General features: G+C 47.0%; 4 protein-coding genes across 4 annotated transcripts; all 4 read right to left on the bottom strand.

The window, feature by feature from the left end:
* Window positions 1-407: 407 nt before the first annotated feature.
* Window positions 408-2,279, bottom strand: LOC127198954 (THO complex subunit 4-like). The gene is made up of 2 exons (XM_051156865.1): window positions 2,235-2,279; window positions 408-1,256 (listed from the first exon to the last, which is right to left on the bottom strand). The coding sequence occupies exons 1-2, from the start codon at window positions 2,277-2,279 to the stop codon at window positions 408-410; spliced, it is 894 nt and encodes a 297-aa protein (XP_051012822.1).
* Window positions 2,280-5,188: 2,909 nt separating this feature from the next.
* LOC127198943 (THO complex subunit 4-like) lies at window positions 5,189-7,000 on the bottom strand. Its single transcript, XM_051156853.1, has 2 exons — window positions 6,956-7,000; window positions 5,189-5,977 (listed from the first exon to the last, which is right to left on the bottom strand). Exons 1-2 carry the CDS (start codon window positions 6,998-7,000, stop codon window positions 5,189-5,191), a joined length of 834 nt encoding a protein of 277 aa, XP_051012810.1.
* A 2,914-nt stretch (window positions 7,001-9,914) lies between these two features.
* LOC127198933 (THO complex subunit 4-like) lies at window positions 9,915-11,727 on the bottom strand. The gene is made up of 2 exons (XM_051156844.1): window positions 11,683-11,727; window positions 9,915-10,703 (listed from the first exon to the last, which is right to left on the bottom strand). Exons 1-2 carry the CDS (start codon window positions 11,725-11,727, stop codon window positions 9,915-9,917), a joined length of 834 nt encoding a protein of 277 aa, XP_051012801.1.
* Window positions 11,728-14,532: 2,805 nt separating this feature from the next.
* LOC127198922 (THO complex subunit 4-like) lies at window positions 14,533-16,426 on the bottom strand. Its single transcript, XM_051156841.1, has 2 exons — window positions 16,382-16,426; window positions 14,533-15,402 (listed from the first exon to the last, which is right to left on the bottom strand). Exons 1-2 carry the CDS (start codon window positions 16,424-16,426, stop codon window positions 14,614-14,616), a joined length of 834 nt encoding a protein of 277 aa, XP_051012798.1. The 3' UTR covers window positions 14,533-14,613.
* Window positions 16,427-26,820: the final 10,394 nt, after the last annotated feature.

Below are 26,820 nucleotides of genomic sequence, written 5' to 3'. Positions count from 1 at the left end.
GCACGTTTCTATTTTATTATGGCAAAGGTGGAAATGATAACATCTCCACAAGAGCCACCAGTAAATTAATTATATCCCCGAAATAACTCAGCACAAAACACGAGTGTTGTACATTTTCCAAAGGTTTATTTATTTATTCGTTTATTGCTTGATTATGGATACAGTATTGTTCCAGGGTGTAAACCAACATGTCGGGAGATGGCACCAGATGTCATCACATTGAAGGCAGGCCCTCTGGATGAACAGCCAGTGCTCTTCAGCTCTGCAGCTCCCTTTTTCAGAGGGGAAAAGACAAAGTCTTTAAAAGAGTTTTTAGGCCCATGGAAAGGCAGGAATGAATAAATGAGTCACTGATGAAGACTGAGCAACCCAGCATTGTCTGCACAGTCCAGTTGCCACCCCTCCCTCTAGGGATCAGAGGAGGAGCCTTCTGGGTCCTGTTGTTTGTGTGGACGGGCTGGGCTGTTTAGCTGGTGTCCATGCTTGCAGCAGTAAGCATCCAGCTGTGCGTCCAGCTCCTCTGCAGAAAGCTGCTGCTTGGAGTTGCTGCAGGTGCCTGTCTCTCTTTGCCTGCTGCCTCTCTGGGTCCCTCTCCAGGTGCCTCTCCAAGCAAAGCGCCCAGAGGCAGGGTTTCTCCTCATGCCTCCTCTGCTGTGCCTCCGTGCAGGGCTCGGCTGTGTTTCCACCTGGGATGGGACAAGCTGTATGTCCAAAGGACGCCCGTCCAGAGGGACTCCGTGGTACTCTCTCCTAGCCTTCAGGGCATCTGCCTTGCGTTCAAAGCACACATCTGCTGTCCCTAAACTTCGTCCAGCGCGATCATAGTGCACAGCTGCTCTCTTGAGCGGTCCAAATTCAGCAAAGAGGTTCTGAATATCAGCGTCTGACACTTGGAAGTGCAGGTTGGACAGCAGCAGCCTCCCAGAGGAGACCAGGCTGGCTCCACGTGGGAAGGCGCTGTGGAATTGGTCGTGCTGCCACTTGTCTGGAAGTTGTCCGCGTCTGCTGTAGGGTGCCTGCCGGTTCCTCCTAGGCCAGGCATCGCGATGGCCACGCTGGGCGGCCTTCAGTGCGCCCCTGGGGCCTCCCTGGGAGCGGGCCCTGCCAGCACCACTGTGCCCGAGGCCGCCAGGGCCAACTCGGCCTCGCTGCCTCTGGGTCAGCTTGATGATGTCATCCAAAGACATATCTAGTTTCTCCACCAAGGAGGGCGTGGAATGCGGCTCCAGATCCAGCCTGCGCACCTCAGAAGGAGCCTTGGAAAAGACAAAAGAGTCAGTCACTATTTGCAAAGGCAGCCTTTGCAAAACATGTGTGGAGCTTTAGTAAATGACTCAGACCCCTTTCCTGATTCTTCAGCCCTAGCCCAAGCTTTTCAAGCTCTTAGACAAGAGTTGCCATGGCGTCAACAGCAGATTCCATCTGCCTTCGTAAATCCGCATAGCCACTTTCACCTAGCTCTGATCCTGGGAGCTAGCAATCCCTCTGGCCCCATCTACCTGTTCACAGGCCTTCCCTTCAGACTCTTTCCACCAGGATTGCCATGGCCACCCAGGACCCGGTTCCAAGATTGTGACTGCCACATCATTCCAGTCTTGGGGGATTAACCCTGGTTGGGCGGTGGGCCAGGAATTGAGAGTCTCCCTCACCTAGGATGAACGCACACCATAGGAGATGACCGATTGCCTCCATCTTCTCCAATGGAAGATGTCTCTGGGATTCCACTGCACTTCTCTAGAAACTTTGGGGGTGCCTCTCACCTCCGCGGTCCTCTCCTGCACTAGATGGAGAAGCTAGGGTTGGCTTTACAACCATCCTAGGCAACCCTCTTTCCCTTTCCCTTTCCTCAGGTGCTGGTGTGGTAGGCTCTGCCTGGGTCTGAGAATTTGTCTCACTCTCATGTCTGATTTCATCTGCCTGTGTCTGAGTCTCTTTCCTTTTCTCCTTAATAAGCATCTCTACTTTTCCCTCTAAGGCTTGGATCTTCTCCACCCACCATTTCTCTCCTGGACTACACACGGGCATTATGGCTACTAAGAAGGAAGCATGGGCTACCCAAAGGATGAGAATCCTGACAGCTATGGGGCTGGTGTTACCTAGGCCATTTCCCTTTTCATTTGCTGCTTCTCTTCTCAAGGCATCTAGAGTGGCACTAGGCAGGGTTCTAGAGCCTTCTGTGATGGGCCTGCCGGTCCTTAACTCTTCTCCCCTTGTGTACCTCTCAGATGACTTACCGAAGCTGAAGGCTTCTCGGTTTCTCCCCAGCTGGAGTGAGCCATCTCTCTGTCTGTGGGGTCTGGCCACTTGCTGGAGTGCCAAAGTGTTGTTTCCAAGGCAGAAGAAAGCCCCGATCCTTCAGGTTTTCTGAGGAAGTCTCAGGAGCCAGATGCTGGGGTGAAGCCCTGCTAGCTCAGAGGGCAGAGAAAGCACCCAGGGGTCTTCCTACCCAGCTCACGTCCTGAAGGAAAAAGATAAAAATAAATAACTAAACAAATGAATGAATAAATAAAATCCACAGACAGTCAGACAAACAAAGAAACAAAAACAAACCCAAGTCTCAAGGCTCGAAGCACCAAAAGCCAAGAGGCCAAAAGCCAAAAGCTGGCTAGCTCACCTGACAGCCCAGGAGGAAAAGGCCTGCTAGCTCACTGGATAGGCCAAGAGGGAAAAGCCAAAGGGTCTGTCTTCTTCTCCTGGCTGTCTTAAATACCCTTCAACTCCAAGCCCCGCCTTTCAGTTCAATTTCTGTCAGCTGGTTACTGGATCAGCCCCTTGCCCTAGGGTGGATTGATCAAACCCTCAGGGCAGAAAGCTCTTGGATTAAAAGTGTGAGTTTGTGCCTGGCTTGATGGCACAGGCCTTTCATCCCAGCACTGGGGAGGCAGGTGGATCCATGTGAGTTACAGGCCTGCCTGGCCTACAAAGCCAGTCTAGGACAGACAAGGCTACCCAGAGAAACATGGCTGACCCCCAGGGAAAGAGAGTAATACACACAAGGAAAGGGTTTTATAGCTCACACCTCAGGGTTCACAATTTGATCAAATCTCCTGCAACAATTCACCTTGTGTTTCAGCCTGACATTTACTAGCAGCTTTTAAATGTGATCATTGTGATAGGTTTGCTTGTAGGTGTGTTTTGTTGATGGTGGTGTGATTTGCTTGTATATCTTATGTGCTCTTCTTCTTCTTTACTTCTTCTTCTTCGTCTTCTTCTTCTTCTTCTTCTTCTTCTCCTTCTTCTTCGTTGTTGTTGATCTTCTTTTCCTTCTCCTTTTCTTCTTCTTTTTCTTCTTCATTTTTTTACTCTAAATATGCATCCTAGTCGATTCCCTCATTCCTCCCAGTCCCTACAGTATCACCCCTCCCACCCCCCGATTCTTGGTACTTCTTCTGTGTCTGCCTGTGCCTCTGCCTCTTCAGTGTTGGTTGCAAAGGTCTGTGCCTAGCAGGGAGGGGGTTGTGGTTCAGGTGGGAACCAGCACCTCTCTCATCATTGGAACTCTAGAATTTATAAAACAACTACTTGACAGAAATTTGCCTGCCTCTGCTACGAAGGAAGGCATACGCTCCCACCAGGCTACTCCCAATCTTTTATCTTAGCTCCGAAGGAGTCCAACTCTTAGAGATTTAGAAAACCAGTGTGAACTGTAGTAACCCTTTGGCCTGACTTAAAACCTTTTCAAGCTCTTAGCTGTGTTTTTCATACCTACCAATAAAACTATCCATTTTCTTTAAGAAGGAGACTTTAGTGTTTAGACGTTAATTCATGGCCAGGAGAGCCACATCTGGCCTTAGTTTTCCGATTTGTCCTTCTGGCCTTACACATTTGAGACGTCCCCCACTTTGATTTATCCAACGAGATAAAATTCCAGTCCCTAGAAGATGGATGTTTACCTTCTGAAGAGGCCAATCTGGATGGCAAGGTTTGGCGGGAATTCATTGTTTCATCTGCCTCTGTGTCCACGGCCCTTCCAACCCCTTTGCCGTCTCTTTTCACTGTTAGCTTAGGTGTCTGCCCATTGGTAGCACTTGGGCAAATAATGCATTTGCTGGTCTCTCTTGAACATTTTCTTTTATCCATTGAAGCTGCTCAGTTCCTTCATTTCATCCAGAACAATGCTGTTTTCACAACAGGCATGAACTCTTTCATGGCTCTGTGGATGAGATTCTCCTACCCAGACAGGGAACACACCAATGGGACTCGATCTTTGGTGGGGGGGTGGGTGCAGGACGAGGGCAAGGATGGGGGTGGCTGTGTGCTCTGGAGACCCTGGGCCATCTGTGACAAAGGATTGCCTTGCCTACTAGTTCTGGTTGATCCGGATTCATTGGTCCAAGGCTGGTCTTTGACACACATCCAGCAGAGTCCACAAGGCTGAGGCCTTCTTTTGGCATGCTCCCTGGAAAACCATAGCTTCTAGGAATGCCTTGCCTGAAATCCCTTTTCAGAAGGCCTTGCTTACCACAATTGAAACATCTGACAGTTTGATTTTTCCAAAGACTTTGAGAAGTTCTTTCTTTTCTGAGATTAGCATCATAAACATGAGCAGCACACTCAGCCATATCTCTAATCCATCCTTTCCTGGAGCTGACCCTGCCTTTACAGGTAGACTCACTCTTATAGATCATGACTTAGCACTTCCTTTTTTTCCCTCTATTTTACACAACACACACAGTACACAAACACACACACACACACACACACACACACACACACACACACGCACGTTTCTATTTTATTATGGCAAAGGTGGAAATGATAACATCTCCACAAGAGCCACCAGTAAATTAATTATATCCCCGAAATAACTCAGCACAAAACACGAGTGTTGTACATTTTCCAAAGGTTTATTTATTTATTCGTTTATTGCTTGATTATGGATACAGTATTGTTCCAGGGTGTAAACCAACATGTCGGGAGATGGCACCAGATGTCATCACATTGAAGGCAGGCCCTCTGGATGAACAGCCAGTGCTCTTCAGCTCTGCAGCTCCCTTTTTCAGAGGGGAAAAGACAAAGTCTTTAAAAGAGTTTTTAGGCCCATGGAAAGGCAGGAATGAATAAATGAGTCACTGATGAAGACTGAGCAACCCAGCATTGTCTGCACAGTCCAGTTGCCACCCCTCCCTCTAGGGATCAGAGGAGGAGCCTTCTGGGTCCTGTTGTTTGTGTGGACGGGCTGGGCTGTTTAGCTGGTGTCCATGCTTGCAGCGTAAGCATCCAGCTGTGCGTCCAGCTCCTCTGCAGAAAGCTGCTGCTTGGAGTTGCTGCAGGTGCCTGTCTCTCTTTGCCTGCTGCCTCTCTGGGTCCCTCTCCAGGTGCCTCTCCAAGCAAAGCGCCCAGAGGCAGGGTTTCTCCTCATGCCTCCTCTGCTGTGCCTCCGTGCAGGGCTCGGCTGTGTTTCCACCTGGGATGGGACAAGCTGTATGTCCAAAGGACGCCCGTCCAGAGGGACTCCGTGGTACTCTCTCCTAGCCTTCAGGGCATCTGCCTTGCGTTCAAAGCACACATCTGCTGTCCCTAAACTTCGTCCAGCGCGATCATAGTGCACAGCTGCTCTCTTGAGCGGTCCAAATTCAGCAAAGAGGTTCTGAATATCAGCGTCTGACACTTGGAAGTGCAGGTTGGACAGCAGCAGCCTCCCAGAGGAGACCAGGCTGGCTCCACGTGGGAAGGCGCTGTGGAATTGGTCGTGCTGCCACTTGTCTGGAAGTTGTCCGCGTCTGCTGTAGGGTGCCTGCCGGTTCCTCCTAGGCCAGGCATCGCGATGGCCACGCTGGGCGGCCTTCAGTGCGCCCCTGGGGCCTCCCTGGGAGCGGGCCCTGCCAGCACCACTGTGCCCGAGGCCGCCAGGGCCAACTCGGCCTCGCTGCCTCTGGGTCAGCTTGATGATGTCATCCAAAGACATATCTAGTTTCTCCACCAAGGAGGGCGTGGAATGCGGCTCCAGATCCAGCCTGCGCACCTCAGAAGGAGCCTTGGAAAAGACAAAAGAGTCAGTCACTATTTGCAAAGGCAGCCTTTGCAAAACATGTGTGGAGCTTTAGTAAATGACTCAGACCCCTTTCCTGATTCTTCAGCCCTAGCCCAAGCTTTTCAAGCTCTTAGACAAGAGTTGCCATGGCGTCAACAGCAGATTCCATCTGCCTTCGTAAATCCGCATAGCCACTTTCACCTAGCTCTGATCCTGGGAGCTAGCAATCCCTCTGGCCCCATCTACCTGTTCACAGGCCTTCCCTTCAGACTCTTTCCACCAGGATTGCCATGGCCACCCAGGACCCGGTTCCAAGATTGTGACTGCCACATCATTCCAGTCTTGGGGGATTAACCCTGGTTGGGCGGTGGGCCAGGAATTGAGAGTCTCCCTCACCTAGGATGAACGCACACCATAGGAGATGACCGATTGCCTCCATCTTCTCCAATGGAAGATGTCTCTGGGATTCCACTGCACTTCTCTAGAAACTTTGGGGGTGCCTCTCACCTCCGCGGTCCTCTCCTGCACTAGATGGAGAAGCTAGGGTTGGCTTTACAACCATCCTAGGCAACCCTCTTTCCCTTTCCCTTTCCTCAGGTGCTGGTGTGGTAGGCTCTGCCTGGGTCTGAGAATTTGTCTCACTCTCATGTCTGATTTCATCTGCCTGTGTCTGAGTCTCTTTCCTTTTCTCCTTAATAAGCATCTCTACTTTTCCCTCTAAGGCTTGGATCTTCTCCACCCACCATTTCTCTCCTGGACTACACACGGGCATTATGGCTACTAAGAAGGAAGCATGGGCTACCCAAAGGATGAGAATCCTGACAGCTATGGGGCTGGTGTTACCTAGGCCATTTCCCTTTTCATTTGCTGCTTCTCTTCTCAAGGCATCTAGAGTGGCACTAGGCAGGGTTCTAGAGCCTTCTGTGATGGGCCTGCCGGTCCTTAACTCTTCTCCCCTTGTGTACCTCTCAGATGACTTACCGAAGCTGAAGGCTTCTCGGTTTCTCCCCAGCTGGAGTGAGCCATCTCTCTGTCTGTGGGGTCTGGCCACTTGCTGGAGTGCCAAAGTGTTGTTTCCAAGGCAGAAGAAAGCCCCGATCCTTCAGGTTTTCTGAGGAAGTCTCAGGAGCCAGATGCTGGGGTGAAGCCCTGCTAGCTCAGAGGGCAGAGAAAGCACCCAGGGGTCTTCCTACCCAGCTCACGTCCTGAAGGAAAAAGATAAAAATAAATAACTAAACAAATGAATGAATAAATAAAATCCACAGACAGTCAGACAAACAAAGAAACAAAAACAAACCCAAGTCTCAAGGCTCGAAGCACCAAAAGCCAAGAGGCCAAAAGCCAAAAGCTGGCTAGCTCACCTGACAGCCCAGGAGGAAAAGGCCTGCTAGCTCACTGGATAGGCCAAGAGGGAAAAGCCAAAGGGTCTGTCTTCTTCTCCTGGCTGTCTTAAATACCCTTCAACTCCAAGCCCCGCCTTTCAGTTCAATCTCTGTCAGCTGGTTACTTGATCAGCCCCTTGCCCTAGGGTGGATTGATCAAACCCTCAGGGCAGAAAGCTCTTGGATTAAAAGTGTGAGTTTGTGCCTGGCTTGATGGCACAGGCCTTTCATCCCAGAAACTGGGGAGGCAGGTGGATCCATGTGAGTTACAGGCCTGCCTGGCCTACGAAGCCAGTCCAGGACAGACAAGGCTACCCAGAGAAACATGGCTGACCCCCAGGGAAAGAGAGTAATACACACAAGGAAAGGGTTTTATAGCTCACACCTCAGGGTTCACAATTTGATCAAATCTCCTGCAACAATTCACCTTGTGTTTCAGCCTGACATTTACTAGCAGCTTTTAAATGTGATCATTGTGATAGGTTTGCTTGTAGGTGTGTTTTGTTGGTGGTGGTGTGCTTTGCTTGTATATCTTATTGTTGCTCTTCTTCTCCTCCTCCTTCTTCTTCTTTTTCTTCTTCTTCTTCTTCTTCTTCTTCTTCTTCTTCTTCTTCGTTGTTGTTGCTTTTCTTCTCCTCCTCCTCCTTCTTCTTCTTTTTCTTCTTCATTTATTTACTCTATATATGGATCCCAGTCGATTCCCTCATTCCTCCCAGTCCCTACAGTATCACCCCTCCCACCCCCCGATTCTTGGTACTTCTTCTGTGTCTGCCTGTGCCTCTGCCTCTTCAGTGTTGGTTGCAAAGGTCTGTGCCTAGCAGGGAGGGGGTTGTGGTTCCAGGTGGGAACCAGCACCTCTCTCATCATTGGAACTCTAGAATTTATAAAACAACTACTTGACAGAGATTTGCCTGCCTCTGCTAAGAAGGAAGGCATGCGCTCCCACCAGGCTGCTCCCAATCTTTTATCTTAGCTCCGAAGGAGTCCAACTCTTAGAGATTTAGAAAACCAGTGTGAACTGTAGTAACCCTTTGGCCTGACTTAAAACCTTTTCAAGCTCTTAGCTGTGTTTTTCATACCTACCAATAAAACTATCCATTTTCTTTAAGAAGGAGACTTTAGTGTTTAGACGTTAATTCATGGCCAGGAGAGCCACATCTGGCCTTAGTTTTCCGATTTGTCCTTCTGGCCTTACACATTTGAGACGTCCCCCACTTTGATTTATCCAACGAGATAAAATTCCAGTCCCTAGAAGATGGATGTTTACCTTCTGAAGAGGCCAATCTGGATGGCAAGGTTTGGCGGGAATTCATTGTTTCATCTGCCTCTGTGTCCACGGCCCTTCCAACCCCTTTGCCGTCTCTTTTCACTGTTAGCTTAGGTGTCTGCCCATTTGTAGCACTTGGGCAAATAATGCATTTGCTGGTCTCTCTTGAACATTTTCTTTTATCCATTGAAGCTGTTCAGTTCCTTCATTTCATCCAGAACAATGCTGTTTTCACAACAGGCATGAACTCTTTCATGGCTCTGTGGATGAGATTCTCCTACCCAGACAGGGAACACACCAATGGGACTCGATCTTTGGTGGGGGGTGGGTGCAGGAGGAGGGCAAGGATGGGGGTGGCTGTGTGCTCTGGAGACCCTGGGCCATCTGTGACAAAGGATTGCCTTGCCTACTAGTTCTGGTTGATCCGGATTCATTGGTCCAAGGCTGGTCTTTGACACACATCCAGCAGAGTCCACAAGGCTGAGGCCTTCTTTTGGCATGCTCCCTGGAAAACCATAGCTTCTAGGAATGCCTTGCCTGAAATCCCTTTTCAGAAGGCCTTGCTTACCACAATTGAAACATCTGACAGTTTGATTTTTCCAAAGACTTTGAGAAGTTCTTTCTTTTCTGAGATTAGCATCATAAACATGAGCAGCACACTCAGCCATATCTCTAATCCATCCTTTCCTGGAGCTGACCCTGCCTTTACAGGTAGACTCACTCTTATAGATCATGACTTAGCACTTCCTTTTTTTCCCTCTATTTTACACAACACACACAGTACACAAACACACACACACACACACACACACACACACACACACACGCACGTTTCTATTTTATTATGGCAAAGGTGGAAATGATAACATCTCCACAAGAGCCACCAGTAAATTAATTATATCCCCGAAATAACTCAGCACAAAACACGAGTGTTGTACATTTTCAAAAGTTTATTTATTTATTCGTTTATTGCTTGATTATGGATACAGTATTGTTCCAGGGTGTAAACCAACATGTCGGGAGATGGCACCAGATGTCATCACATTGAAGGCAGGCCCTCTGGATGAACAGCCAGTGCTCTTCAGCTCTGCAGCTCCCTTTTTCAGAGGGGAAAAGACAAAGTCTTTAAAAGAGTTTTTAGGCCCATGGAAAGGCAGGAATGAATAAATGAGTCACTGATGAAGACTGAGCAACCCAGCATTGTCTGCACAGTCCAGTTGCCACCCCTCCCTCTAGGGATCAGAGGAGGAGCCTTCTGGGTCCTGTTGTTTGTGTGGACGGGCTGGGCTGTTTAGCTGGTGTCCATGCTTGCAGCGTAAGCATCCAGCTGTGCGTCCAGCTCCTCTGCAGAAAGCTGCTGCTTGGAGTTGCTGCAGGTGCCTGTCTCTCTTTGCCTGCTGCCTCTCTGGGTCCCTCTCCAGGTGCCTCTCCCAGCAAAGCGCCCAGAGGCAGGGTTTCTACTCATGCCTCCTCTGCTGTGCCTCCGTGCAGGGCTCGGCTGTGTTTCCACCTGGGATGGGACAAGCTGGATGTCCAAAGGACGCCCGTCCAGAGGGACTCCGTGGTACTCTCTCCTAGCCTTCAGGGCATCTGCCTTGCGTTCAAAGCACACATCTGCTGTCCCTAAACTTCGTCCAGCGCGATCATAGTGCACAGCTGCTCTCTTGAGCGGTCCAAATTCAGCAAAGAGGTTCTGAATATCAGCGTCTGACACTTGGAAGTGCAGGTTGGACAGCAGCAGCCTCCCAGAGGAGTCCAGGCTGGCTCCACGTGGGAAGGCGCTGTGGAATTGGTCGTGCTGCCACTTGTCTGGAAGTTGTCCGCGTCTGCTGTAGGGTGCCTGCCGGTTCCTCCTAGGCCAGGCATCGCGATGGCCACGCTGGGCGGCCTTCAGTGCGCCCCTGGGGCCTCCCTGGGAGCGGGCCCTGCCAGCACCACTGTGCCCGAGGCCGCCAGGGCCAACTCGGCCTCGCTGCCTCTGGGTCAGCTTGATGATGTCATCCAAAGACATATCTAGTTTCTCCACCAAGGAGGGCGTGGAATGCGGCTCCAGATCCAGCCTGCGCACCTCAGAAGGAGCCTTGGAAAAGACAAAAGAGTCAGTCACTATTTGCAAAGGCAGCCTTTGCAAAACATGTATGGAGCTTGAGTAAATGACTCAGACCCCTTTCCTGATTCTTCAGCCCTAGCCCAAGGTTTTCAAGCTCTTAGACAAGAGTTGCCAAGGGCGTCAACAGCAGATTCCATCTGCCTTCGTAAATCCGCATAGCCACTTTCACCTAGCTCTGATCCTGGGAGCTAGCAATCCCTCTGGCCCCATCTACCTGTTCACAGGCCTTCCCTTCAGACTCTTTCCACCAGGATTGCCATGGCCACCCAGGACCCGGTTCCAAGATTGTGACTGCCACATCATTCCAGTCTTGGGGGATTAACCCTGGTTGGGCGGTGGGCCAGGAATTGAGAGTCTCCCTCACCTAGGATGAACGCACACCATAGGAGATGACCGATTGCCTCCATCTTCTCCAATGGAAGATGTCTCTGGGATTCCACTGCACTTCTCTAGAAACTTTGGGGGTGCCTCTCACCTCCGCGGTCCTCTCCTGCACTAGATGGAGAAGCTAGGGTTGGCTTTACAACCATCCTAGGCAACCCTCTTTCCCTTTCCCTTTCCTCAGGTGCTGGTGTGGTAGGCTCTGCCTGGGTCTGAGAATTTGTCTCACTCTCATGTCTGATTTCATCTGCCTGTGTCTGAGTCTCTTTCCTTTTCTCCTTAATAAGCATCTCTACTTTTCCCTCTAAGGCTTGGATCTTCTCCACCCACCATTTCTCTCCTGGACTACACACGGGCATTATGGCTACTAAGAAGGAAGCATGGGATACCCAAAGGATGAGAATCCTGACAGCTATGGGGCTGGTGTTACCTAGGCCATTTCCCTTTTCATTTGCTGCTTCTCTTCTCAAGGCATCTAGAGTGGCACTAGGCAGGGTTCTAGAGCCTTCTGTGATGGGCCTGCCGGTCCTTAACTCTTCTCCCCTTGTGTACCTCTCAGATGACTTACCGAAGCTGAAGGCTTCTCGGTTTCTCCCCAGCTGGAGTGAGCCATCTCTCTGTCTGTGGGGTCTGGCCACTTGCTGGAGTGCCAAAGTGTTGTTTCCAAGACAGAAGAAAGCCCCGATCCTTCAGGTTTTCTGAGGAAGTCTCTGGAGCCAGATGCTGGGGTGAAGCCCTGCTAGCTCAGAGGGCAGAGAAAGCACCCAGGGGTCTTCCTACCCAGCTCACGTCCTGAAGGAAAAAGATAAAAATAAATAACTAAACAAATGAATGAATAAATAAAATCCACAGACAGTCAGACAAACAAAGAAACAAAAACAAACCCAAGTCTCAAGGCTCGAAGCACCAAAAGCCAAGAGGCCAAAAGCCAAAAGCTGGCTAGCTCACCTGACAGCCCAGGAGGAAAAGGCCTGCTAGCTCACTGGATAGGCCAAGAGGGAAAAGCCAAAGGGTCTGTCTTCTTCTCCTGGCTGTCTTAAATACCCTTCAACTCCAAGCCCCGCCTTTCAGTTCAATCTCTGTCAGCTGGTTGCTTGATCAGCCCCTTGCCCTAGGGTGGATTGATCAAACCCTCAGGGCAGAAAGCTCTTGGATTAAAAGTGTGAGTTTGTGCCTGGCTTGATGGCACAGGCCTTTCATCCCAGCACTGGGGAGGCAGGTGGATCCATGTGAATTACAGGCCTGCCTGGCCTACAAAGCCAGTCCAGGACAGCCATGGCTACCCAGAGAAGCATGGCTTACCCACAGGGAAAAAGAGTAATACATACAAGGAAAGGGTTTTATAGCTCACCCCTCAGGTTTCACAATTTGATCAAATCTCCTGCAACAATTCACCTTGTGTTTCAGCCTGACATTTAGCTAGCAGCTTTTAAATGTGATCATTGTGATAGTTTTGCTTGTAGGTGTGTTTTGTTGGTGGTGGTGTGCTTTGCCTCTTTATCTTATTGTTGCTTTTGTTCTTCCTCTTCTTCTCCCTCTTCTTCTCCCTCTTCTTTTTTTTTGTTGATATTCTTCTTCTTCTCCTTCTTCTTTTTTTTCTTCTTCATTTATTTACTCTATGTATGGATCCCAGTTGATTCCCTCATTCCTCCCAGTCCCTACACTATCACTCCCTCCCACCCCCTATTCTTTGTACTTCCTCTGTGTCTGCCTGTGCCTCTGCCTCTTTAGTGTTGGGTGCAAAGGTCTGTGCCTACCAGGGAGGGGCTGGGGTTCCAGGTGGGAACCAGCACCTCTCTCATCATTGGAACTCTAGAATTTATAAAACAACTACTTGACAGAGATTTGACTGCCTCTGCTAAGAAAGAAGGCTTGCCCTATCACTAGGCTGCTCCTAATCTTTTATCTTAGCTCTGTAGGACTCCAACTCTTAGAGATTTAAAAAACAAGTGTGAACTGTAGTAACCCTTTGGCCTGACTTAAAACCTTTTCAAGCTCTTAGCTGTGTTTTTCATACCAACCAATAAACCTATCCATTTTCTTTAGGTAGGAGACTTTAGTGTTTAGACTTTAATTCATGGCCAGGAGAGCCACATCTGGCCTTAGTTTTCCTATTTGTCCTTCTGGCTTTACACATTTGAGACGTCCCCCACTTCATTTTATCCAACGAGATAAAGTTTCAGTGCCTAGAAGATGGATGTTTACCTCCTGAAGAAGCCAATCTGGATGGCAAGGTTTGGCAAGAATTCATTGTTTCATCTTCCTCTGTGTCCATGGCACTTCAAACCCTTTTGTCGTCTCTTTTCACTGTTAGCTTAGGTGTCTGCTCATTGGTAGCACTTGGGCAAATAATGCATTTGCTGGTCTTTCTTGAACATTTTCTTTTATCCATTGAAGCTGTTCAGTTCCTTCATTTCATCCAGAACAATGCTGTTTTCACAACAGGCATGAACTCTTTCATGGCTCTGTGGATGAGATTCTCCTACCCAGACAGGGAACACACCAATGGGACTCGATCTTTGGTGGGGGGTGGGTGCAGGAGGAGGGCAAGGATGGGGGTGGCAGGGTGCTGTGGAGACCCTGGGCCATCTGTGACAAAGGATTGCCTTGCCTACTAGTTCTGGTTGATCCGGATTCATTGGTCCAAGGCTGGTCTTTGACACACATCCAGCAGAGTCCACAAGGCTGAGGCCTTCTTTTGGCATGCTCCCTGGAAAACCATAGCTTCTAGGAATGCCTTGCCTGAAATCCCTTTTCAGAAGGCCTTGCTTACCACAATTGAAACATCTGACAGTTTGATTTTTCCAAAGACTTTGAGAAGTTCTTTCTTTTCTGAGATTAGCATCATAAACATGAGCAGCACACTCAGCCATATCTCTAATCCATCCTTTCCTGGAGCTGACCCTGCCTTTACAGGTAGACTCACTCTTATAGATCATGACTTAGCACTTCCTTTTTCTCCCTCTATTTTACACAACACACACAGTACACAAACACACACACACACACACACACACACACACACACACACACACACGTTTCTATTTTATTATGGCAAAGGTGGAAATGATAACATCTCCACAAGAGCCACCAGTAAATTAATTATATCCCCGAAATAACTCAGCACAAAACACGAGTGTTGTACATTTTTCAAAAGTTTATTTATTTATTCGTTTATTGCTTGATTATGGATACAGTATTGTTCCAGGGTGTGAACCAACATGTCGGGAGATGGCACCAGATGTCATCACATTGAAGGCAGGCCCTCTGGATGAACAGCCAGTGCTCTTCAGCTCTGCAGCTCCCTTTTTCAGAGGGGAAAAGACAAAGTCTTTAAAAGAGTTTTTAGGCCCATGGAAAGGCAGGAATGAATAAATGAGTCACTGATGAAGACTGAGCAACCCAGCATTGTCTGCACAGTCCAGTTGCCACCCCTCCCTCTAGGGATCAGAGGAGGAGCCTTCTGGGTCCTGTTGTTTGTGTGGACGGGCTGGGCTGTTTAGCTGGTGTCCATGCTTGCAGCGTAAGCATCCAGCTGTGCGTCCAGCTCCTCTGCAGAAAGCTGCTGCTTGGAGTTGCTGCAGGTGCCTGTCTCTCTTTGCCTGCTGCCTCTCTGGGTCCCTCTCCAGGTGCCTCTCCCAGCAAAGCGCCCAGAGGCAGGGTTTCTACTCATGCCTCCTCTGCTGTGCCTCCGTGCAGGGCTCGGCTGTGTTTCCACCTGGGATGGGACAAGCTGGATGTCCAAAGGACGCCCGTCCAGAGGGACTCCGTGGTACTCTCTCCTAGCCTTCAGGGCATCTGCCTTGCGTTCAAAGCACACATCTGCTGTCCCTAAACTTCGTCCAGCGCGATCATAGTGCACAGCTGCTCTCTTGAGCGGTCCAAATTCAGCAAAGAGGTTCTGAATATCAGCGTCTGACACTTGGAAGTGCAGGTTGGACAGCAGCAGCCTCCCAGAGGAGACCAGGCTGGCTCCACGTGGGAAGGCGCTGTGGAATTGGTCGTGCTGCCACTTGTCTGGAAGTTGTCCGCGTCTGCTGTAGGGTGCCTGCCGGTTCCTCCTAGGCCAGGCATCGCGATGGCCACGCTGGGCGGCCTTCAGTGCGCCCCTGGGGCCTCCCTGGGAGCGGGCCCTGCCAGCACCACTGTGCCCGAGGCCGCCAGGGCCAACTCGGCCTCGCTGCCTCTGGGTCAGCTTGATGATGTCATCCAAAGACATATCTAGTTTCTCCACCAAGGAGGGCGTGGAATGCGGCTCCAGATCCAGCCTGCGCACCTCAGAAGGAGCCTTGGAAAAGACAAAAGAGTCAGTCACTATTTGCAAAGGCAGCCTTTGCAAAACATGTGTGGAGCTTTAGTAAATGACTCAGACCCCTTTCCTGATTCTTCAGCCCTAGCCCAAGCTTTTCAAGCTCTTAGACAAGAGTTGCCATGGCGTCAACAGCAGATTCCATCTGCCTTCCTAAATCCGCATAGCCACTTTCACCTAGCTCTGATCCTGGGAGCTAGCAATCCCTCTGGCCCCATCTACCTGTTCACAGGCCTTCCCTTCAGACTCTTTCCACCAGGATTGCCATGGCCACCCAGGACCCGGTTCCAAGATTGTGACTGCCACATCATTCCAGTCTTGGGGGATTAACCCTGGTTGGGCGGTGGGCCAGGAATTGAGAGTCTCCCTCACCTAGGATGAACGCACACCATAGGAGATGACCGATTGCCTCCATCTTCTCCAATGGAAGATGTCTCTGGGATTCCACTGCACTTCTCTAGAAACTTTGGGGGTGCCTCTCACCTCCGCGGTCCTCTCCTGCACTAGATGGAGAAGCTAGGGTTGGCTTTACAACCATCCTAGGCAACCCTCTTTCCCTTTTCCCTTTCCTCAGGTGCTGGTGTGGTAGGCTCTGCCTGGGTCTGAGAATTTGTCTCACTCCCATGTCTGAATTCCTCTGCCTGTGTCTGAGTCTCTTTTCTTTTCTCCTTAATAAGCATCTCTACTTTTCCCTCTAAGGCTTGGATCTTCTCCACCCACCATTTCTCTCATGGACTACACACGGGCATTATGGCTACTAAGAAGGAAGCATGGGATACCCAAAGGATGAGAATCCTGACAGCTATGGGGCCGGTGTTACCCAGGCCATTTCCCTTTTCATTTGCTGCTTCTCTTCTCAAGGCATCTAGAGTGGCACTAGGCAGGGTTCTAGAGCCTTCTGTGATGGGCCTGCCGGTCCTTAACTCTTCTCCCCTTGTGTACCTCTCAGATGACTTACCGAAGCTGAAGGCTTCTCGGTTTCTCCCCCGCTGGAGTGAGCCATCTCTCTGTCTGTGGGGCCTGGCCTCTTGCTGGAGTGCCAAAGTGTTGTTTCCAAGACAGAAGAAAGCCCCAATCCTTCAAGTTTTCTGAGGAAGACTCAGGAGCCAGATGCTGGGGTAAAGCCCTGCTAGCTCAGAGGGCAGAGAAAGCACCCTTGGGTCTTCTTTTTTTTTTTTTTTTCCCTTGGGTCTTATTACCCAGCTCATGTCCTGAAGGAAAATGTTGAAATAAATAAATAAATAAATAAACAAATAAATAAGGAAAACAAAAGAACAAACAAAACGCCAAAAAAAAAAAAAAAAAAAAAAAAGCAACCAATCGAACTAACAAACAAAAACAATCCCAAATGTGAAAGCCCAAAGCACCAAAAGCTGAAAGGTCAAAAGCCAGCAGCTCGCCATATCACCTCACAGCCCAGAAGGAAAATGTCTCCCAGCTCACTGGACAGCCCTACTGTGAAAATCTAAAAGCTCTGTCTTCTCCTGGCTGTCTTAAATACTTTCACCTCAAAGTCAATTTTATCCTTTAATCCCTGTCAGCTAGATTCTTGCTATACCTCTTTACCTTTTGTTAACTTTATATAATCCTTTACACACAAAGCGTTTGGATTTAAGGTGACTCCTGGGACTGGCTGAACCACTCCTTAGTTACCTGCTTATAATAAACTAGGAATTATTGGATTTAAGGTGTTTGGGCTCAACCATGCAACCAAAATGCTGGTTTTTACAGCTCACAATCTCAGGCGTCACAATAAGATCAAATATTCTGCAACATTTTCCCTTTTTTTGTCCAAATAAATTATTATTTCTCTAACATCAAAATATTATATACTATGTGGTAATAAATGCGTTGATAATTTCTAGTCCATTAATATTGGCAACCTTTGAGAAAGTATTCTACAATTTATCCTATCTTGGTGAGGCCAAAGTTTCAGACCTCAATCATGGGTATCCAAACTTGCATTACCAACCAAAAACCCTCCTTAGACCTGAAAAGTTTTTGTGAACCCTAAACGACTATGTTTAGCTATGAGAGCATAACTGTTTTTTCTTCAACCCCATCAGAAACCTTCGAAGGGTAAATATTATCTGACTAAACAGGAAGTACAGGGCAAGCAGTTTCCAAAACTATAGAAATGATAGACACTGTCAGCTGCGTGGACGTTCACTCCAGATATCTCTGCAATGTTGGAGCATCATCATCAGCCTTCTGGCTCAGAGTATCCAACAGATCTTTCTCTCAAGCATGTATAATGAAGGATTTGTCTACCTTGTCCTAACAAAGTTCAGGAATTGACTTTCCTGCACCCAGTTTGTCCAGTATTCTGTCTGTAGTTGAAGCAAGGGAAATTCTTACCCAGTGGCTTCATCTCCTAAAGGAGAATTTTCTTTTTTGATGCTCGTCATATTCAAAGTTGAAATTGGGTACATCCAGGAGCTGACATGTTTTCATTGTCAAAAAATTCTCCAATTAACTAAACATCTTTAAATGCCACATTCTACTGATCTCTGGGGTATTTGAAAACCATCTATCTCTCGTATATCTGAATTACTAGTTTCCAGCTATATACTGACTAACTATTGTTCCTATATCATTTCCATGTCCCCCTTTTTCTCTTAATATTTTAACTCTAAACAGTTAATTAATATTTTAACTCTAATAATAATTTAACTCTAATACAGTAAATAACTTAACTCTAATACAGTAAATAATTTAACTCTAATACAGTAAAACTAGTTACAAAACTTAAGCATTTTTTGCTAAACTTTCCACAATGTTCAGATTGATTGTATTTGAAAGTCTTAGGATTAAGTATTTTTTTAGTTCAATGTTCTGTAAAATGCTCATAATATGAACTCAGCCATTTGAATGTCCTACGCAGTCTGTAGTCTGAAGCTCACCTTTCCATGGTTATTGTCAGCTTAGTGGGATCCTGACCTGGTAGAATATAACAAGAGTGTCCACTGTTTGTGCAGAACCAGGCAGCAGAAGAAACATGGAGCTACTTTTTTTTCTCTCCAGTGGTTGGTGTTACACAATCCGGGTGGATTCATCCTTGGGGGCCCTGTCATGTTCTTGGAAACCTAAAAAGTTACTGTTAGGAGTGGTAGAAATCCTAAACATTTTAGAAGTCATATATAGCATATTTCAAAAAGGTTTAAGGACCATAATCTATTAAGTACAATTATTAGGACTATGAGCCTGAAGTCCAAAATGTAAGACTTTGCTTTAAGTTTTTATATTTTAGCTTCTGTTCCTAGTCCATACCTACCTCTACAGGTTTCCACTTGGCTGAGAGACACCATCCAGGAAGAGTTCCTTAAAGCTGCTGTGACCTACTCTAACTGATGTGATTGCTCCCTGTCCCCTCAGCTGAGTCAACTCGCCATTTCCCATCTTTGGCTAGTCTTTCAGCCTCCTTGGGCCCTGACAGCAACATCCTAGTTTCAACTGGAAGTAGTTAAGAAAGAGCGTGTGTAGTTCCTTATACCCCTGCCAAAGGCCGAAATGTTAGGTAAAAAGGAAAGTTCCTGGCATAGGGGAGGGACAAAATGGCATACCAAGAAAGTTGGTCTCAGAATTATCAATAGGTAGATTCATTAACTGAAATAGTTGTACAATATGACAGAGCACATAACTGGTTTATGCAACAAAGAGGCATTGAATAACTTTAAGACAAAACAAAAAACCCAAAAACTTGTTTCTATACAAACCATTCCTGGCTGTACTCAAAGAAACACTGCAAAAGTGGGAGCTGAGATGAAATAAATGACTAGTGCTTCATCCATTTCAAGACTCCATTTAGATCATAACTCTGTTATGAGCCACCACAAGGCCTTTGGCCCTTCTACTAACTACTATTGGCTCTCGGCATCACTGATATCTTAACTAGATGATAATTCCTATCTGGGTACCATTAAGCTGACGGTTATTAGACCCCAATATAAACAGGTGGCCCATCACAGAGACATTCTTCTAGTTCCCCCCACCCCCTCAACTAACCCCCCGCACCCCCAAGACAGGGTCTCTCTGTGTAGCCTTGCCTGTCCTGGACTCGCTTTGTAGATCAGGCTGGTCTCAGACTCACAGCGATTCGCCTGCCTCTGCCTCTCAGGTGCTGGGATTAAAGGTGTGTGCCACCACTCCTGGGTCTCTTCCAGTATTAAAGAAACAAAAGTTTTTTTTTTTTTTTTTTTTTTTAATATTTCTCAGCATTCCAGGAGAATAACTCCTATACAGACAAATGTGAAGTCCTACCTTCCCTCTTTCTATACCACCTTTATCCTATTCTTTAACTTGAATAAAAACATCAACCAGCATCCAGGCAGGGACCACAAGCCTTTGCTTTTTGCAACCACAAATTGGCCGCAGATACTCAAGTTCTTTGAGAGTAAATGAAATCACTGCATAAAAAGCAATTAACCAAAATGACTTTGTAATTTACCTACTAATTTGTAAATTGCAGGTCAATCCTACTTTAAACTAGTAAAATATGGTACACATGCATATAAACATTAGCTTTCAGATTTGATTTTTTATTATTATTTTATTTTATGTGTATGAGTGTTTTGCTTGCATGTATGTCTGTGTATCGTGTGCATGCCTGGTGCCCTCAGAGACCAGAAAAGGGGTGCTGGATCCTTTGGAATGGGAGTGACAGATGGTTGTGAGCTGAGAAGAGGATGCTGAGAGTCCAAGCCAGGTCCTCTGGAAGAACTGCCAGTGCTTTTAACTGATGAGCCATGTCTACTACCAGATTTGTTTTTGAAAGCTGACTGTTAAACCTGTATCTGCACCTTGCAGCAATGTGTATGGCAGCTTCAAAGGGGCAGCTCAGATTAAAAAAAAAAAAAAGAATCCACAGAAACAGCAGCCTGGATACATCTGCCTTCCAAGGCTGCTGTGGTCCCTGGCTGGCATCAGGCTCCAGTTTCTTAGGCATTTCAACATAAACTCAGTATGCCCGGGGTTTTCCAGACCTTCAGTGCCACATAGGGACTGCTGAGCTTCCTGGATTGGTCAATTCTGGTTTTCTGCTTCCCTGGTGAGCAAGTATTGTTGATATACCCAGCCTCTCTTGTGTAAAAGAACTGAATAAATCCTTTAGGCAGGCTGGGTGAGGACCGGATCTCCAGGGGAAGTTGTGAGGCTCAGGAATGCAGACCTTCCAGCAGGTTGGGTCCAGGAGGCTGAATCTCCAGGGATCATTGGGTGTTAATTATATCTTCTGGAGAGTGCAGGCAGGTTTAGTTTATGGCAGTGCTCGGGCTTTCCCAGAATGCAGGAAGTAGTGGAATCACCTGGAGGACAACTTTCTCACAGACCATGGCATTAATTGTAGAATATAAATTACATATAGAATATGGCATTAATTTTGCCCCTACAAAACTCACAGTGATCGACCTGCCTCTGCCTCTCAAAAGTGCTGGGATTAAAGGCGTGCACCACCACACCCGGTTTAGATTGTTTATGTAAGATAAATGAAATAAGTAAAAGTGAGGAGACACAGATAAGAAGGAATTCGGTAGGGTGTGCTTTCTAATGAACACGAGCTATACTCACTATAAATCCCTGACTGAAATCTGACATCTCAGTTTCTGTGAAAAACGTAATGATGGAATTTATCCTTAATGCTACAAATAAGGATGCCGGTTTAGAGGTTTGTGAAGTTGCTTAAAGCACAGAGCTGCTCAGTAGCCAGGCTGAACGTGAAAACGTTCTACTGGAGACCAATCCTAGGGTGCTTTAACTGGACAAGGTTTCCGGAAACAGCAGCTGTCCATGCACCACTCAGAGCGGCAGAACTGCTCAGCTACTGCTTTCAGACACTGCTAGTGCTGTGTCTGCCTAACAATCATTTTTCTTCCTGTGTTCCTTGGACTTTTAACTTTGTTGTTGTTGTTGTTTTGTTTTTTCTTTTTTTGGTTTTTTTCAAGACAGGGTTTCTCTGTGTTGCCAGGCTGGCGCGAACTCACAGCGATCCACCGGCCTCCACCTCCCAAGTGCTGGAAATACAGGCATGCATCACCATGCCCAGCAGACTTTTAAATTTTTTATTTAACTTAATCTTAAGCAATAACATCCATGAAATTATGGTTCACATATTACTTTGTCGTTTAAATGATGCCAGTGATTAATATTAAAAGTATATCTGCTTACTGCCTAAAATTGAATGAAAATAAAAAGGAAAGGACTGCTTCTAAGTTGGGTGGAGGAGAAAGCTTTATTTTATTTTATTTTTTTTAAAGATTTATTTATTATGTATAAAATGCTCTGCCTGAATGTACATCTTCAGGCCAGAAGAGGGCATCAGATCACATTAGAGGTGGTTGTGAGCCACCATGTGGTTTCTGGGAATTGAACTCAGGACCCTTTGGAAAAGCAGTCAGTGCTCTTTTTTTTTTTTTTTTTTTTTTTAATTAGTTTATTCTTGTTACATCTCAATGTTTATCCCATCCCTTGTACCATCCCATTCCTCTCCCCCCCCATTTTCCCATTATTCCCCTCCCCTATCACTGTTCCTGAGGGGGATTACCTCCCCCTATATATTCTCATAGTGTATCAAGTCTCTTCTTGGCTACCTGCTGTCCTTCCTCTGAGTGCCACCAGGTCTCCCCCTCCAGGGGACATGGTCAAATGTGAGGCACCATAGTACGTGAGAAAGTCATATCACACTCTCCACTCAACTGTGGAGAATATTCTGACCATTGGCTAGATCTGGGAAGGGGTTTAAAGTTTACCTCCTGTATTGTCCTTGGCTGGTGCCTTAGTTTGAGCGGGACCCCTGGGCCCAAATCTGCCTATCATAATGTTCTACTTGTAGATTTCTAGGACCCTCTGTATCCTTTTATTTTGCTATTCTCCCATGCGTCTCTCATTTAGAGTCCCAATAGGATGCCTTCCCCTCTGTCCCAGTTTCCTGGTAAGTGAAGGCTTTCGTGGGACATGCCCCTTGGGCTAGTATGCAGATATAGCTCTTAACCTCTGAGCCATCCCTCCAGCCCGGAGAAAGCTTTATATAAAAGGGAGAGTTACAGTGAGGGGAAGGGAGAGTGGGGGAACTAGGTGCAGCAGCCAGGAAGCCCAAAAGAGAGTACAGTAAAAAGGTCAGTAACCAAAAAGGTTGGATTACATTAGGAAGGGCAGCTGGAGAAAAGGACATTCTAGCCCCTGGGCTGGAGAAATCTAGGGTATGGGGTTAGCCAGGAGGACCCTGTAACAGACAGGGATGCTGGGAGAACCTGGCAGCCAGGTCCACTTTGAAATGTTAAATAGGCACCTCAGCCATTTGTCCCAGGGTTTGAAGTTTTTAAAAATTACCTTAAGTATTCTCTCATAAGTACCTAAGATAAACGCCTGTTTCCCGCCGTGGTGCCTGGGAGTGTTGTACCAAGGTAGGGGCAAGTGGGACAGTCATATTTGTGGACATGCCTTGGCTTAGAGGAGATAAATTAAGCTATTTTTCTGAGAGGGAGGGAGGGAGGGAGCCTGACTCACATTTCCTCAGCAAATTGCCAATGCACCAAACAAGGAGTTTTATAAAACTCCTATGGCCACTCAGATCCTCCAAATAGCTGAACTGGAATTAAACTTGGGAACAATAACTGAGTATCGCCAATGTCAGACAACTGACAGTTTCTGCAGCAAGAACAGAATTAAAAATAATAAAACCGAATTGCAGGAAAGCACCTATGCTGCCTGCAGGAAAGCACCTACGCTGTAGCACGGGACTCCCAGACCCAGGAAAAGCATCCTGGCTTTTGTGCTGGCCCAGCAAGAGTTGAACTTTTTCTCTTCTTTTCTGTGAGTAAGTTGTGGGAGGAAGTCCTTGGCCATCCTTCTCTGCTGTAGAGTGGGAGTAATAATACAGGATTATCAGAGAAAGCAGGAAGGGGCAGTGGGGAGGAGGACCACTGTAAAATAAATTCATATTTTTGTGGGGGAAAAGAACCTTGAATTTGGTTTAGGCATTTGGATATGGTCCAATGCATTTAATAAAGGGGGGGGGGCTGGAAAAGTCTCAGAAAACACAACAACAAGGGTCATAGTGATAAACAATATTAAATTATCTCTAAAAGCTGTGAATATAAATTTTGACATTGGGTTGAGCAGGGTACCCCAGTGGCAGAACACTTTCCCAGCATGCTCAAAGCCCAGATTTTAGTCACAACATTGAAAAGAAAAATCATTTTAACATATCTTCACATCTGACACTCTCTTCCCTAATCCTTGGGTAGTAACTGGTACAGGCTCACCAACATCTAGACTTTAACTTAGAATTCAAATGAGCAAACGTGATGTTCTTGTCCTTTTGTTTCCTAAAATAAAAATTCCCTGAAGGGTTTTGAGTTGTAAGTCTTGCTTTCCTTGAGGAGACAGCATCTAAGTGACATCTTTCCCAACAACCAGAAATGTGGGACTGCCCTTGTTTTTGTCTTGCTCTGGCTGGTTCTGTGGTCCCGTAACCTTAGCAACAGATCAAATGACTTCTGCTTGCTGAGGAGTCATTACAAAAGAATGGACGCTTATTTTCCTCACATTCTTGGGACAAACTAACTAAGACTGCACTCTATTTAGTAGGTTGAAGCTACTATTACGCCTGGAAATTGTGAGGAGAGACCAAATCCGTGACTGCCCGATTAACACAAGCTTTGTTTAGTACTGGCCAGGAAGATGGGCACTAGCCAGGTCCATACCCAGGATTCCCAGAGACTGGTGCTGAATTAAGTCAGTCAGATTTCTATAAAGGACAAACCCACAAGGCTAAGTATTTCCTCAATTTGTCCAAGGAGGCAAAGCGTACACCCTGTTGTACTTTCTGTCTGCATGTCTCCCACCTACATGTGACCCAGCGCATCCTGTGCAGTTGGGGCAACCCACCTTGTATGTTGAAGTTGTCAGCATACAGGCGGTCCCATCAGCCTGCCTTTTAGGACCCTAGCAACCTCTGACATCATGACTTGACACCACTGCCAGGTGCCTGCCAGCTGTGTACCTGATAAGAGGACACCACCAGCATCTTTAGCTCCTCTTTCTCTTACACTCTCTCTTACACGCCCTCTTTCTGTCTTTCTTTATCTCTCTATCCTGAGCACCTCTCTCCTCTCTCCACCTCCTTCCCACAATAAACCTCCTTTATACCAACTCTGTCACATGGCATATTAATCATTATTTTAACATTGGTGCTAATGTGGGCGGGGTGGGGCTTTCCCCATTGTCCTGGCACACCGGCATCCCTTCTATGCTTGCCCACAACAGATTTGCTTTCTGGTCCACTGATTGCTACATTCTTAAATCCCGCACTGGTGGGCATGAGCAGCAATGGCTGGCCATTTTCACTGCCCTTCTTTCAGACCCTTTCCCTGGGTGATATTCCCTCTTCTACCAACACAGACTCTTCTATCTCTTTCTCCCACATTGAAAATCTTAGCACTAGGTGGGAATTGTGCCCGCTGGAGCATCTGCCCTTGGTCCCTGGCAAGCACATGACAATCCACGTAGTCAGCTTGTACTGACTTTTTTCTAACCCTCCTATACCCTTTCGGATGCCATGGGGTAGGGCTTGTAACTGATTAATTTCTCTACACACACACACACACACACACACACACACACACACACACACATATATATATATATTTGGTTTGGTTTGGTTTTTTAGAGACAGGGTTTCTCTGTGTAGCCTTGGCTATCATGGAACTCTCTTTGTAGACCAGACTGGCCTCAAACTCAGAAATTCACCTGACTCTGCCTCCCAAGTGCGCCAACACATCTGGCCAAGTTGGCCTACATTAATTTTAGGGACATTCAATCGTTTACAATGTTAGAACTTGGCTATTATGCTGTATCTTCATTCTCAAAAGGTTAAAATCACTGCCTCAAAATCCTGTTGTTTTATTAATGTTACTAATCTATGACATGGCTCTAGGTTTATATAAGCTACAGGCTTTTTATAAACTAAGTCATGCAAGAAACTGTTATGCTCTATTCTGGTACACCGTAGAAAGGTCAAAATGTTCCCACTCTCTTTACAGACTATGTTCATGATTTTTAAAGCTCCAATTTAGCAGAGATAAAACCTAAGGCCCCGCCAGGCATGGTGGCAGACGCCCTTAATCCCAGCACTTGGGAGGCAGAGGCAGGTAGATTGCTGTTAGTTCCAGGTCAGCCTGGTCTACAAAGCAAGTCCAGGACAGCCAAGGCTACACAGAAAAACCCTGTCTCGAAAAACAAAACAAACAAACAAACAACCCTAAAGTCCTAGTCTTTAATGATTAGGAAATGCAAATTAATAGTCATCTTTAAAATGATCAAATCCAGCTGGGTGCAGTGGTGTATGCCTGTAATCTCAGCACTCAGGAGACAGAGGCAGGTAGATCTTTATGAGTTCGAGGCCAGCCTGGTCTACAAAGTGAGTCCAGGACTGTTACACAGAGAAACCCTGTCTAAAAAATAAAAATAAAAATAAAATCCTTTAACATGTCCAGAAACATATTTGTAGCCATGCTAAGAAGCAATGTGATCAATTATAGGATTAAGCTTTATTTAGCCTCCTGTACATGTTTTCCGAGTTAAATGGAAATTAACTAGAAACAAGCAAAGTTTGCCTGTCTAGATCTACTTTAGGTAGACATATGATCCCCAAACCCCCATACAGGAGTTGCTGAAAATGGTTTTTAAAGTCTTTAAAGCCCGAGAAAAGGTTGCTGAGTCTTTCCAACAGGCTCAGCTATGACAGAGAGCTACACTCCAGATCCAGGCCTTGGCTGCCACCCTGAGGCCATTGGCATTCCCACAGAGGGAACAGAGAGTTCTGCTACACACCATACCGCCAGGGCCCAGCCTAAGTCAACTCCACCAGGGACCTGTTAGAAAAGCTGCCAGGAAAGACACTGGTCCTGCAGGTGCCCCAAGCCCTGGCAGCCCACCTAGCCGCGCCCTGCCTGCCAGCAGCCTAGCCACTAGAAGTCGAATACTCCCAAGCAGGCTTTTCCTCTGTGTTCAGCCACAGAGGCCCAGCCCAACAAGCACAGGCACAGAAGACACTGCCAGCCTTCAAGTTCATCGGCTTGGTGGAGGCCTGGTGGAGGACTGATGGCTCCCAGACTCAGCGACCCCCATCACCCTCTCCAAGCCCAGAGTAATCCTGCAGGTCTGTTTAACCTCACACTTGGGTCCCACGGTCACGTTGCCAGCTTCTCTCATGGGAGTGGACAGACTCTTTCTCCTTTTCACCTAAGATCCTAACTTCTATCTCAGGTCTTTGATTTGTTTAAAGGCTATTTAATGAAAGATTTATCAGTTTAGGAGCAGAACTCAAGCCTTCAGATACCTTCTCAATCCTCTTCATGTGAAAAAAAATCAGACCTTAAGCCTCATTTCTAGAAATGTTAC

This window comes from Acomys russatus, chromosome 2, assembly GCF_903995435.1.
Source record: "Acomys russatus chromosome 2, mAcoRus1.1, whole genome shotgun sequence".
Classification (NCBI taxonomy): Eukaryota; Metazoa; Chordata; class Mammalia; order Rodentia; family Muridae; genus Acomys; species Acomys russatus.
This window is presented reverse-complemented; position numbering and strand designations above follow the sequence as displayed.